This window comes from Suricata suricatta, chromosome 8 (assembly GCF_006229205.1).
Source record: "Suricata suricatta isolate VVHF042 chromosome 8, meerkat_22Aug2017_6uvM2_HiC, whole genome shotgun sequence".
NCBI classification, from domain to species: Eukaryota; Metazoa; Chordata; class Mammalia; order Carnivora; family Herpestidae; genus Suricata; species Suricata suricatta.
In genome coordinates this window covers 98,970,810-98,983,989 of record NC_043707.1, presented here as the reverse complement: position 1 = coordinate 98,983,989, position 13,180 = coordinate 98,970,810, and the positions used below count along the sequence as shown (strand labels likewise).

Here is a 13,180-nt window from a genome sequence, read left to right as displayed (position 1 = left end):
CCTCACCTACTCAGCCTACTTCTCATTCTGCTCCAGCACCCCCTCCCCCCAGCTCCCCTCTCTGGGGTTGGGCCCTGCCAGTCCCCTCCATGGAGAGGACTGCCCTCCACCCCGCCCCCACAGGCCCTGGCCACTCCTGGCTTCCTCCTTTGCTTGAATGCCCGCACACCCAGTTTGAATTTTTGCCCTGATAGTTCTTGCTGGCACCTGACAACCTCTTACAAGGTATGTATTTACCAGTTGTCTCTCCCCACTGCCTTATCAATGCCTGGAGAGCAGGGGTTTTATCTGCTTTGCCCACCACTGTATACCCAGAGACCACAATAGGCCTGAACACATAAGGAGCTTAGGGAACATGTGTTAACTGGCTGAACAAATGAGCTAACGAAGAGGTAACGGGGCTCTGCGGGGCGCTGTGTTTATCCACCACCCCAAACACTGCGGGGCGGGGCTGCGGGCAGCTGAGGGGAGGGCGGGGCGGTGCTGGTCGGGGACGGGTGGAGCCGGGCCGGGCCGGAACCCAAGTAGGACGGAACCCAAGGTGCACCGGCAGGAGGGGCCGGGAGGACTGAGGGAAGAGCACTCGCGCTACCGGAAATTGCGGCGCGTTTTTAGCCACTGCGACCGTGGTGCGAGGGTGGAGGCGCCGCCATGGAGCAGTGGGAAAAGGACGCTGATTCGGACGCAGACGATGTCATGGACTCATTCCTGGATAAGTTCCAGAACGAGTCTTACAGTGGCGGCTTCCGCGAGGACCAATGGGAGGAGGTAGGTGGCCCGGGGCCCCGCACGTGGCGGGGGGGCGGGGGTAGGGGTTGTGGTCCCGACGCCTGGGGCTCCCGGGCGCGGAGGCACCTGCGTCACCCCCGGGCCCCGGCGCTGCTCGCGCGCGGACAGGTGGCTTCCCCTCGGGCGTGTTAGAACTCGGCCTCGGCTTTGGGGCGCCGTTTTAAGCTGCCAGTACATTTAGGAGTCTGAGCTGTGACCCCACCACTTACTGGCTCGGTTACTTAATTTCTTCGAGCCCATGGCCTCATTTGTAAAATTTCCTTAACTGTAGCCACAGTCTCGGCGGATTGCGGCGTAGACGAAGTGATACGCAGGTGGGAAAGTGACGGGACGCAAGAGCGCTCAATTAGTGGTGATTACCACGGCCCTTGTGAAAACGTGAGAACCGAAAGAATCTTTAAAGATCGTTACCCTGCACTCTCATTTTACAGATGGGAAACTGAGGCCCGAATAGGGGCAGACAAAGCTAATCCTGATTTGCAAATTATGATGGGGAGGAAAACTGTGACGTAGAGATAAGAAATTGGATCTACCCAGTGGAAAATCTTATTCTTGTGGTTTATTCTTGTCTTAATCTCCAGGAATTTGAAAAGGTCCCCCTGTTTATGAAGAAAGCACCATCCGAAATTGATCCCAACAAAAATCCTGACTTGGCTTGCCTCCAGTCAATAATTTTTGATGAAGAGCGATCTCCAGAAGGTATCTGACATGAGCCTAGTTAATAGTTGTTTTGTGTCTCCATTGGATTGAGGTGAAGAGCAGTCAGAAAGGTTCTGGTTGATAACAAGTAGTTAACCTAGTCTAACTGGTCACTGTTTATTCCACATATACTTTTGTTTGTTTGTTTGCTGCATACCAAACGCTAGGCATTGGGGAACACAGGGTTGAGTAAGATGGCCCTCAAGGGTTATGCTCCCATGGATGGGCAGATTGTCCTGTGTGTATCTGGTAAGGGCCAACAGGTAGCTGTACACTGGGTGCTGCTGGAACACTGAGGAGGGGGAGGTAGGAGTGGGCTCACCATGGATTGGAAATTTGAACTGATTAACAATTTTGTAGACTCTTACTAGGGTGAGGAGGGGAATTTGCATTCCTGGGAATAAAACCTAAGCAAAAACAAAAGTATAATTTAAAGTAACTTTTAAAAAAGTCCTTTCTTCAAGAGGTAGGATAAGTATACTGTTTTTGTAAGTACCTAATAATCTACCTCGTAAGCTATCTGGAATTGACTGTAGCATTAAGTGTGCATGACTTGCTTCCCCCTGTTGATACCCAGTCGATAGCCCTAATTTTGGAGTTTTTGTTCTCTGTTGGTTTCTTTTATTTGGTTGATTACATGTTACATTATTGTATGATTTAGAATCTATTTTTAATGAGCCTTTAAAAAAAACAACAGGAAATAGTGATTATTCTCTTCTTTGCAGAACAGGCCAAGACCTACAAGAATGAGGGCAACGATTACTTTAAAGAAAAAGAGTATAAAAAAGCCGTGATTTCGTACTCTGAAGGATTAAAGAAGAAGTGCACAGACCCTGATTTGAATGTTGTCCTTTATACCAACCGGGCAGCTGCACAGTACTATCTAGGTAATTTATTATTTAGTGCTTTCTAGGGAATTAACTTATAGTAAAAGCCATTATGCTGGCCAGTGCAGAGTTTGAGAGTGGCAGAAGAAGAGCTGCTAATGCCAGAAAGCCAGGCTAGTTTACTGTGACTAAACTAGGATCTTCCAGGCAGATGTGGTGAAAAGGGAAACTGGATGGATTATAGAATTCTTATTAACTGAACCAAACAGGTGACCTACCTTAATAAATGAGTTGGTATGATCTGAGATTTTTTTTAGCCCAAATGCTTCTCTCTCAAAAAACAATGTTTTTATTTTTGGCCTTTTATCCTATTCTTAAGGATGCTAGAAGGATTCAAGCAATAGAGATTTTTAAGTGAGAGAATTAAATTAATCAAAGGGAAAATTTTTCAAAGAGTATTCTGTGGGACCTTTGATGTGAAAAACATTCTTAAGACAAGGACATGTGGAACATTTTGTCAGTGTGCGTGCACGATGTGTATGTTCAGGATGCTGGGAAGACCCGCAGCAGAGAAGGCTGCCTAGGGATTCTTAACGTTTTGTAAGCTCCTTTCCAAGAAACACTTGTTACCAGGCAGGACTGTCATGCAGACATGACTTTGGGAAACACTGGTTATTTGGTAACATTACTGCTGGTGACTGGTCTTGGTCCTGTTAGACCCATTTCTTATCAGAGTTGGAGGAGGCCCCGGGTCCTTGGGCACTTCTGAGGGACTGGCAGCGCAGCCTAGCTGGGACGTGGGTGCTGGGACCCGTCAGCACTGGAGCAGTTTCTCCCCACCGCAGTCTGCCCCAGCGGTTGTCTCCTTCAGCGGGTTTCGTTACGCAGTCCTAAGCAGTAAGAGTGGTACAGAACTCGAGAGATTATCTAGGCCAACCAACCCCTCATTTTACATAGACCCAGAGAGGGGCCCTCCGCTTAGTGCCAGAACCAGGACTGGAAACCTCTTCTCACTTCTGGAGGAAGACATTTTCTTCCTGCAGCAGACAAACTTGGGTTCTTGTTCTGTGCTAGGCACTGGCGTTGCAGAGATGGGTGAGATCTGGCTTTTCCCTGAAGGAGTTTCATTCACTTCCTTATTCAGTCAGTAAATACATATAAAGCATTTACTGTGTGCTATGCATTGCACTGTGAACAACAGCTACATAGTTCCTTTCTTTGGGGACCTTGAAGACTGTCATGCATAGTGCCAGTAAGACCAGAGGAAGCACCTTGAAAGAAGAAGACTGTGAGTGTGTGTGTGTGTGTGTGTGTGTGTGTGTGTGTGTGATGCCACAGGAGCAGAGGCATGATAATCACTGCCGGTCCTCACTGGTACAGCTCACAAAGCACTTTCACATTTGTCATCCCTCTTGACCTCACAGCAACTCTGTAAGGTAGGTGAAGTTAACCGCTTCATCCCCAGTCAGCAGAGTAAGAAACTATAGTAAAATACAGTAAATGTAGTAAAATGAATTGTGTAAGGGTGCACGGTGCTAGGATTAGTATGCAGAGTCAGGTTTGATTCCCAGTGCACTAAGTGGAAGACCCCTTACCCACACTTCCAGAAGTACCTGGTGCTGTCAGTTCCTGAGTCCTGAGCACTTTTAGGTTCTGAGTATAGCTTGCTAGCTTTGGGCCTTTCCTTCTGCTGGCTTAGAATTCGGTTTTCTTAGGCCTGATTAGTCATTTAACCCTTGTCTCTTTGTTTTCCAGCTTTAAAAATGTGTTCTGTGTTCTTACTCTTCTTGTCTCTGTGGGTTTATGGCATTGGGGGCGGGGGGAGAGTAGTGGAGGTTGAGTTAAAGCCTTATCTACCTTGTCTAAAGGTTCAATCTACCACCTTTAACCACAAGTCTTTGGATCTCTTTTATAAATATTTTTTTTCCGTAGTTAATATAATGCTGTTCTTCCAATATCGTATTCCGTTCTTTTCACTTAATTTTATAACATATAAACAATTTGAACTGTGATTAAAATTATTTGTGAATACTATTTTTTTAATTTTTATTTATTTTTTTTTGAGAGACAGAGACAGTGCGAGCAGGGGAGGGTCAGAGAGAGAAAGAGACACAGAATCTGAAGCAGGCTCCAGGCTCTGAGCTAGCTGTCAGCACAGAGCCCGATGCAGGGCTCAAACCCACAAACTGTGAGATCATGACCTGAGCCGAAGCCGGACACTTAACCGACTGAGCCACCCAGGCACCCTGTGAATACTATTTTAATAGCTTCATAAAGTTGCATCATTTGGACACTCCAGGGTTTGCACTATTGGCTTTACTGTTCCACTATTGTTGAATATACAGTTGCTTTTAGGTGTTTTAAAATAATGCGGTAATGAGCACAGCGATAAAGTTTTCCACTAATGCTGATCTATCTTAAGACTGAAGCAGGATTTGGCCGACTGTGGCTCACAGGCCACACAGCTGGATCCTTGGCCTCTTATCAGCTAAAGATGTTTTTTACATTTTAAAGAATTATAAAACCAGCAAAGATGAATGTGTAACGGATCATGTGCTGCCTAAAACATTTACTATATGGCCCTTCGAAGAGGGTCAGAAAATTTTGCTGACCCCTGTGCTAGAATTTTTAGAAGTGAAATTAATAGGTAAGTACAAAATAAGTAATATTTACAGTATAAACTAGAAAGTGAAAATCGACTTCATGCACTCCTAGTTTGGATAACCAATGTGTATGACTGCAGACCTTTTTTTTTTTTAATGCATTTACAAATACATATGTGTGTGTCCATATGTCTGTATATTTAGATTGGTTTGTTTTACAAAGTTATATTGGTATTTTACACACTGACATTATACACATAGAACAGCCAGTTAAAACTACATAGCACAGGCATCCTGTCATGGCTTTTACATGCAGATCTGACTCTTTTAATGGCTGCAGATTATAATAGTATGGATTAACCATAGTTTCCCAAATTTTATTTACATTCTAGTTAGTTAACATATAATGTAATACTGGTTTCAGGAGTAGGATTTATCGATTCATCACTTACACATAACACCCAATGCTCAACACAAGTGCCCTTCTTAATGCCCATCACCCTTAGGCCATTCCCACCCACCTTCCCTCCAGCAACCCTCAGTTCCATAACCAAATGTTAAGGAATCTGGTCTGGATCACCCGGTGGAAGAACCAAGCAGCATTTGGAGATCTTGGAAGGCAGGTGGTTTCTTTTACACCGATGGGCTCAGAGGAGATCATTCTCCAGAAGTCTGAGGCCAGAGCATTAGCAGAGGGAACAATTTATAGTTTGTTACTTCCACATTCCTCATTAATCAGGGACAGGTGTTTTCTTATTAGTCCTGTTGGCCATCTTACAACAGATCTTTCCTATCATTCCCCCCCTTTGATGCCCCTTTAAACAGTGCCCTTCTTAATGCCCATCACCCTTAAGCCCATCCTCCCCACCCGCCTTCCCCCCCGCAACCCTCAGTTCTTTATAGTTAGGAGTCTCGTATGGTTTTTGTTTCCATCTCTTTTTTCCCCCTTTCCCTATGTTCATGTTTCATTTCTTAAATTCCTCATGTGAATCAAATCATAGGGATTTGTCTTTCTCTGCCTGACTTAATTCATTAATTCCATAATACATTCTAGCTCCATCCACACTGTTGCAAATGGCGACATTTCATTCTTTTTGATGGCTGAGCAATACTCCATGTGTGTGTGTGTGTGTGTGTGTGTGTGTGTGTGTATCCATTCATTAGTTGTTGGACACTTGGACTCTTTCCATAGTTTGGCTATTATTGATAATATTCTTATAAACATCAGGATTCATGTTTCCCTTCGAATCTGTATTTTTGTATCCTTTGGATAAATTCCTAGTAGTGCAATTGCTAGATCATAGGGTAGTTCTTTTTTAACTTTTTGAGGAACCTCCATACTGCTTTCCAGAGTGGCTGCACCAGTTTGTATTCCCATCAACAGTGCAAGAGGGTTCTCTTTCTCTGCATCTTCAACATCTGAACATCCTTTGTTTCCTGTGTTGTTAATTTTAGCCATTCTGAGAGGTGTGACATGGTGATTTTGATTTGTGTTTCCTTGATGTTTGATGTTGAGCATCTTTTCATGTCAGCCATCTGGATGTTTTTATTTTTTTAAATTATTTTTGAGAGACAGAGACAGTGCGAGCAAGGGAGGGTCAGAGAGAGAGGGAGACACAGAATCCAAAGCAGGCTCCAGTCTCTGAACTGTCAGCACAGAGCCTGACGCAGGACTTGAACCCTCAAACCGTGAGATCTTGACCTGAGCCAAAGCCCAGATGTTCAACCGACTGAGCCACCCAGGCACCCCAGGATGTTTTTAGAAAAATTTCTATTCACGTCTTCTGCCCATTTCTTAAGTGGATTATTTATTTCTTGGGTGCTGAGTTTGATAAGTTCTTTGTAGAATTTTGGATACTAACCCTTTGTCTGATATGTCATTTGCAAATATCTTCTCCCATTCCATAGGCTGCCTTCTAGTCTTGTTGACTCTTTCTTTTGCAGTGCAGAAGCTTTTTATCTTGATGAAGTCCCAATAGTTCATGTTTGCTTTTGAGATGCATCTAGTCAGAAGTTGCCCCAGCCAAGGTCAAAGAGGTTGTTGCCTGTTTTCTCCTCTAGGATTTTGATGGTTTCCTGTTTCATATTCAGGTCTTTCATTCATTTCTAGTTTATTTTTGTGCACAGTGTAAGAAAGTGGTCCAGTTTTATTCTTCTGCATGTTGCTGTTCAGTTTTCCCAACACCATTTGTTGAAGAGACTTATCTTTTTTCCATTGGATATTCTTTCCTCCTTGGTCAAAGATTAGTTAACCATATCAGTGTGTGAATAACCATAGTTTATTTAATCATTACTACATTGAGGATATTTAGGGTACCACCAGCACTTCACAATTAAAAGTACTACTGCAGTTAACATGGTTTTACATTTATCCTTGCACATTTGTCCAAGTATTTTTTTCTTAAGGTTTTTATTTTTGAGAGGGAGGGGAGGGGCAGAGACAGAATCTCCAGCAGGTTCTGTGCCTTTAGTGCAGACCCCAATGTGGGGCTTGACCCCACAAACTGAGATCATGACCTGAGCTGAAACCAAGAGTCAGATGCACGCTTAACTGACTGAGCCACCCAGGTGCCCCTGCCCAACTATTTTTAAGGATAAATTCCTAGAAGAATATTGTTGGGTCAGAGTAGTCACACAAAGTACATGCTAATTGCTCTCTAATTTATCCTTACACATGTGCCCTTTTTTTCCATGTCTTTACCAATACTGAATATTATCTGTCTTTAATTTTTACCAATTCCATGTTAATTTTAATTTCTTCAGTCATTGGTGACGTTGAGCATCTTTTCATGGGCTTGCTAGCCATTTAGTCGTTCTGTGGGCTTCCAGTGTTACATTGCTTAGACTTTTGATGAACTCAACTGTATTTTTTCTAGAAATGTTGCTCTTATTTATATTCCTCCAAGATTGTACAAGACTATCTGTGTCTCTGCACACAAATTTTTGCAAATATTCTGAAATCAATCTTGTTTTCTCTTTTACTCAATGGTGCCTTTTAGGCAATTTTCGTTCTGCTCTCAGTGATGTGACAGCTGCCAGAAAGCTAAAACCCTGCCACCTCAAAGCAATAGTCCGAGGTAAGTAGTGTAGAACCACAGTATGACTGCCATTATGGAAAAGTTGGCACTCACTGCCCCAAGAGTGAGACATTTTAAGTTTTGATATTAAGAGGTTGATACACTAATGAAGCCACCGTATTTTTGCAGTCTTGATATTAAGCTCCTGGTTCTTGTCAGTAGCAACATGAAATTTTGAAAAGAATTTTCCAGAGAATAGTATAACCCTTTATGGTTTAAGAATTTGTAGAGAAATTGAAATTCCTCATTTTAAATTAATAATAAAATTAATTATTATTATTACTTTTTTTTTTCAATTTTTGAGAGGCAGAGAGAGATGGGGTGAGCAGGAGAGGGTCAGAGAGGGACATACAGAATCTGAAGCAGGCTCTAGGTTCTGAACTAGCTGTCAGCATAGAGCGTGATGCGGGGCTCAAACCCATGAACCATGAGATCATGACCTGAGCCAAAGCCAGATCCTTAACCGTCTGAGCCAACCAGGTACCTCAATAAAATTAATTAAAATAAAGCAGTTCTAGAAGCCACATTCTAATTTTTTTTCCAAATTAGCTGATTGAAAGGCAAGATCTTCAAATGCCATGTTAATTAAAAGGTAAGTTATTGGACCTTTGCTGATAACTCTGATGCTGAGATGTTCCCAAATTGTATTTTCTTTTGAGGTCTGACCTTTCTATGTAATAATAGTGCTTGTATTACTTTTATATTTTACCTTTTCTTTAAGAAGCTCAAAGATGCTTTGTAAACTTTAATTTATTCATCACATATTAATCTTCCCTATATCCTCATGGACCAACTGCCAAATCCTTTATCAATGTTATGCTTCTTTAGATATGCATAGTTAGGGGTTGATAGGTAGGTCCATGTTCCTCAGCTGTGGGGAAAGTACTGTTCAGAGATTGGCAAGTAAATTCACTCTAGTCCTGTGGAACTGGCTACAGGCTGGAGTCTAATCCTTGACTGAATTCAGTTTTACCTCAGCATGTGACATTGGCAAGACACCCACTCTGAGTATCGGTTTACTTATCTCTGAAAGTTGACGTTGGATTCTGTGGACAAGTAAGTCCTTACAGTTCTGATATATTGAAATTCTGTGGAAAGTCTGAAGGGGCTAACTGGAGGACAACAGACCTGGTGAGAGCAGAGGCAGCTGCCTCTGGGAACCGTTTTAGGAGAGACCAGTTGGCCACTGCTTTGATGAATGGCTCATGTCCATTGTGCTTTGTGTCTCCATTTAAAATATCATCTGAGATGGGCTTTATTCTGATTTGCAGACAAGGAACCTAAAGCTCGAAGATGCTCAGTACTTTGTCCAGTGTCTCGTTGGTAAATGACAGAGCCAGGTTTCTAACCCAGATCCTTCTCCTCCCAGAGTCTGTGCTCTCTGCCATTAAGCTGCAGCCTTCTCTGCTTTAAAGTCCTCAGTGCCAGGGTGACTTCAGGAGTTTTGAGCTGAATGGACCCTAGAGAACTTTCTGATCTAAGATACAAACAATATTCTTCCTCGTTTGGAGAATGCACTGCAAAGCGCTTTAATCGTGTTTTCCCTTGAGAATGGTGGCTGGTGGGGGCGGGGCTCTCGTGCAGGGAGGCTGCTTTCTGTGTACACTGTCCACCTACACTCCGGGGTCTGGCCTCTACAGGTGCCTCGTGCCACCTGGAGCTGAGGAACTTTGATGAGGCCATGAACTGGTGCGATGAAGGGCTGCAGATAGACTCCAGAGACAAGAAGCTTCTGGAAATGAGGGCTAAGGCACACAAGCTGAAGGTAGGTGGCAGAATCAGTGGCCACTTGGCATTTGTGACTGCATTAATTATTTAGTATTTCCCAGATTGCGTCTTTTGGGTCATCGTAAACTTTTTTTTTTAATGTTTATTTTTTTGAGAGAGACAATGTATGCGTGAGAGTGTGCATGATCAGGGGAGATGTAGAGAGAGAGGGAGAGAGTGAATCCCAAGTAGGCTCCTTGCTGTCAGTGCGGAGCCCAACATGGGGCTTGAACTTCTCGAACTTTGAGATTATGACCTAAGCCAAAATCAAGAGTTGGATGCTTAAGTGACTGAGCCATGCAGGCACTCCAACTTTTTCTTATTTAAAAACAAAACCCAGGGACGCCTGGGTGCCTCAGTCGGTTGGGCCTCTGACTTCAGCTCAGGTCAAGGTCTCATGGTTTGTGAGTTCGAGCCTCACATTGGGCTCTGTGCTGACAGCTCAGAGCCTGGAGCCTGCTTTGGATTCTGTGTCTCCCTCTCTCTCTGCCCCTCCTCTGCTTGTCCTCTCTCTGTCAAAAATAAATAAACATTAAAAAAAAAAAAACAAACTACCCGGAGCTATTCCCTATCTTTGGAACTCTGGAGAAGCAAATAAACAAGTTAAGTTTTATGTGTATAGTTATAATGTGCTTACAGTTATAATGTTACAGATGCAAGCAAGAATATATAGTATATATAGTTGTGTATCTAACTCTGCCCTGGACGAGAACAGGGCAGAGATGAGGATGGCAGAGATCAGCTGAGAGAGGGACACTTCTGTCTAATTTCTGGAATTAGACTGAGTAAGAGTTTACTCGACTGGAGGGTGGGGGTGGGGAGTGGAGAACATTCCAGACAAGAGGAAGTGTAATGGGCTGGTTCTTGATATTTCTGAAACTCAGTCCCCTCTTTGGAAATTGTGGACATAATATATGCCTCAAAGGTTTTTATGAGGATTGAATGGGATTATGTGTGTGTTGGCAGATTTCTTGACTTAGAGCAAGGAGTTGGTAAACTTGTGGCTATTATGATCTGAATAGGTAAGAAGTGGCACAAGACTGCCATAATGTAGTGTGCACCCTGTGTACAGCTCCTGAAAGAGAGGAGGGGAAAGGACAGCTGAACATCTAAACAAAACCTTCAGCTTCTACAGCTGCGTCACTCCCACCCGTAACACCCCTGTAACTTGCTGACAGAGTGCTGTTTCTGGCACATCGGAGCAACAGTGACGATAAAACAGTAATAATAACAGAATACTGTCACTACCAAAAATAATGCCAGCATTTAGATACTATTTACTGTGTCTTCCAGGTGCTATTTAAATATTTTCACTTCCATGAATTCACTTAAACCACACAACAGCCCTACAAGGTAGGAACTATTCTAATTCACCTTTCAGGAGTAGGTAGCTAAAGCACAGAGAGATCGGGAAGCTGCCTAAGGGACATAGCTGTGGGGAAGCTGGGCGTCCAAGTCAGGAAGTCTGGCTCTAGAATCACGTGCTTAGTCCCTACGCATTACTGCCTCACAGGTCTATTAATACAAAGCCAGAGCTGGACTTCGAGTCTCCTGATGGTTGTTCTAGATCCGTCCTTACTCCTTATACTATGGAAGGGAATTTCTCAGTGCTATGGGAGCCTTCAGCTGGCCCTACAGAGGGGTAGGTTTTAGTCAGAGGTCATTCTGGTCATATAAAATGATAGAAAAAGTAGATATCTGTTGACTCACATGGCCCAGTGACCGAATTCTGAGCTTAGGTAACTGAGAGGATGTCTCACAGGCTACAGTGGAAGGCCATAGCCAAGCTAAACCACGTAGGAACCCACAGCGGACCAAAATGAAAGCTGTAGGTTCTGTAGCACAGGCACAGTTAAAGGAAGATTTGAGGGCTCCAAAGCCCAGTACTGGGTGTAGGTGGCAGTGCTTACTGAGTATCAGGGTTATTCTATATCTGGTATACATCGATTCTGGATTCCTCTGTGCTTGGTGTGTGTAAGCCACAGACCTCATATGGCATATTATAATCAGAGGAAACAGCCATCAGTACTATCTGGTATTTATTACCAGAAATAAAGCATGGCAGTTTTTTTTTTTAATAATAGTTTATTGTCAAATTGGTTTCCATATAACACCCAGTGCTTCTCCCCACAAGTGCCCCCCTCCATGACCATCACTCCCTTCCCCTCCCCCCTCTCCCCCTTCAGCCCTCGGTTCAATTTCAGTATTCAGTAGTCTCTCATGATTTGTGTGTCCCTCGCTCTCCCCAACTCTCTTTCCCCCTTCCCTTCCCTTCCCTATGGTCCTCTGTTAGGTTTCTCCTGTTAGACCTATGAGTGCAAACATATGGTATCTGTCCTTCTCCGAAGCATGGCAGTTTTTAAATGATAAAAGCTTATGAAGATGATTTAACACTTCTAAATATGCATGTAAAGTAAGAAGAGAACTTCAAGATGCATGAAGCAAAAAAAAAACGGATTAAGGAGATAAATCTACAAATAGGTGTAGATGTCAGCACACTCTCTCATTAATTGATAGAAAAGGTAGATAAATTGGCAAAGAGAAGTAACATCAGCAAAAATGGCCAAATAAAGACCTGCTAAAATTCTTTACTTCATAAAGTCTGGAAAACTGGCAAAACGTTCAACTTTTTTCAAAGCTCTGAAATGACCAAAGACTTGCAGCAATCAGGGAGTGTTTATTCAGGAAAAATGTCTGAAACTCCCTAAGCAGAGCAAGCTTTGTGACATTTTTACTTGCCCTCTTCCCATCTCCCCCCTTCCCTTGTACCACAGTAGCCTTGAAAGAATCATGGTGAAAATGAGCAGCCTGGTAGCCACCAGGGGAGGCAGATAAGATCAGAGCTCTTTCAAAGCCCTATGCCCGAAGAACTGTCATTGACCATCTGGGTGGTTTCCAAGAAGACCCCATGCACCAGGCTGATTTCATTTGACTCATCTTAGAGCTATCCCAGTACGAAAGCTTGGGGGGGGGGGAGGGGGCTGGGTAGGAGGAAGAAGGTCAAAAACAATTAGAAGCAATTATTTAAGATTGCAGCTGCCTGAGACAGTAGATAACAGGGCAAACAGTAAGCTTACCAGAATACTTAAAAGGAAAAGCTGGGGAATGAGATTTTGCAGGAGCTTTGAAAAGCTCCAGCATATTCCTGGAGATCGACAAGGTCACATGTGTGTCCAGGGCTCTGCACGGGCTCAGGAAAGATCTAAGAAGGCCCTAAGCTCTTAACCTCTGGCTGATCTGGAGGCTCTGTGAAAGCTGTAATTAAAGGATAGGAGCAGCAGTATCAAAAAATGGAGAGGAAAGATAGGAGAATCCAGTTTCCAGAGTTACCATATTGTATTATTTTAAATGTCTGGTTTTCAATACAAAATTACAAGACATGCAAAGAAATAAGACCTCTGAGTGAAAACATATGGTA

General features: G+C 43.4%; 1 protein-coding gene across 3 annotated transcripts in view; it reads left to right on the top strand.

Annotated features, from left to right (window-relative positions):
* The first annotated feature begins 593 nt into the window (after positions 1–593).
* TTC4 (tetratricopeptide repeat domain 4) overlaps positions 594–13,180 on the top strand; it is a 24,508-nt gene continuing 11,921 nt past the window's right edge. The window contains exons 1-5 of one of the 3 annotated variants that reach the window (XM_029947371.1): positions 594–768; positions 1,371–1,488; positions 2,214–2,375; positions 7,918–7,995; positions 9,636–9,760. In XM_029947371.1, coding sequence (XP_029803231.1) covers positions 652–768; positions 1,371–1,488; positions 2,214–2,375; positions 7,918–7,995; positions 9,636–9,760 — 600 coding nt within the window. In that variant the 5' untranslated portion in view covers positions 594–651. Of the gene's footprint in view, positions 769–1,370; positions 1,489–2,213; positions 2,376–7,917; positions 7,996–9,635; positions 9,761–13,180 lie in introns of those variants that run through there. The other 2 variants (XM_029947370.1, XM_029947372.1) reach the window with 2 other exon arrangements.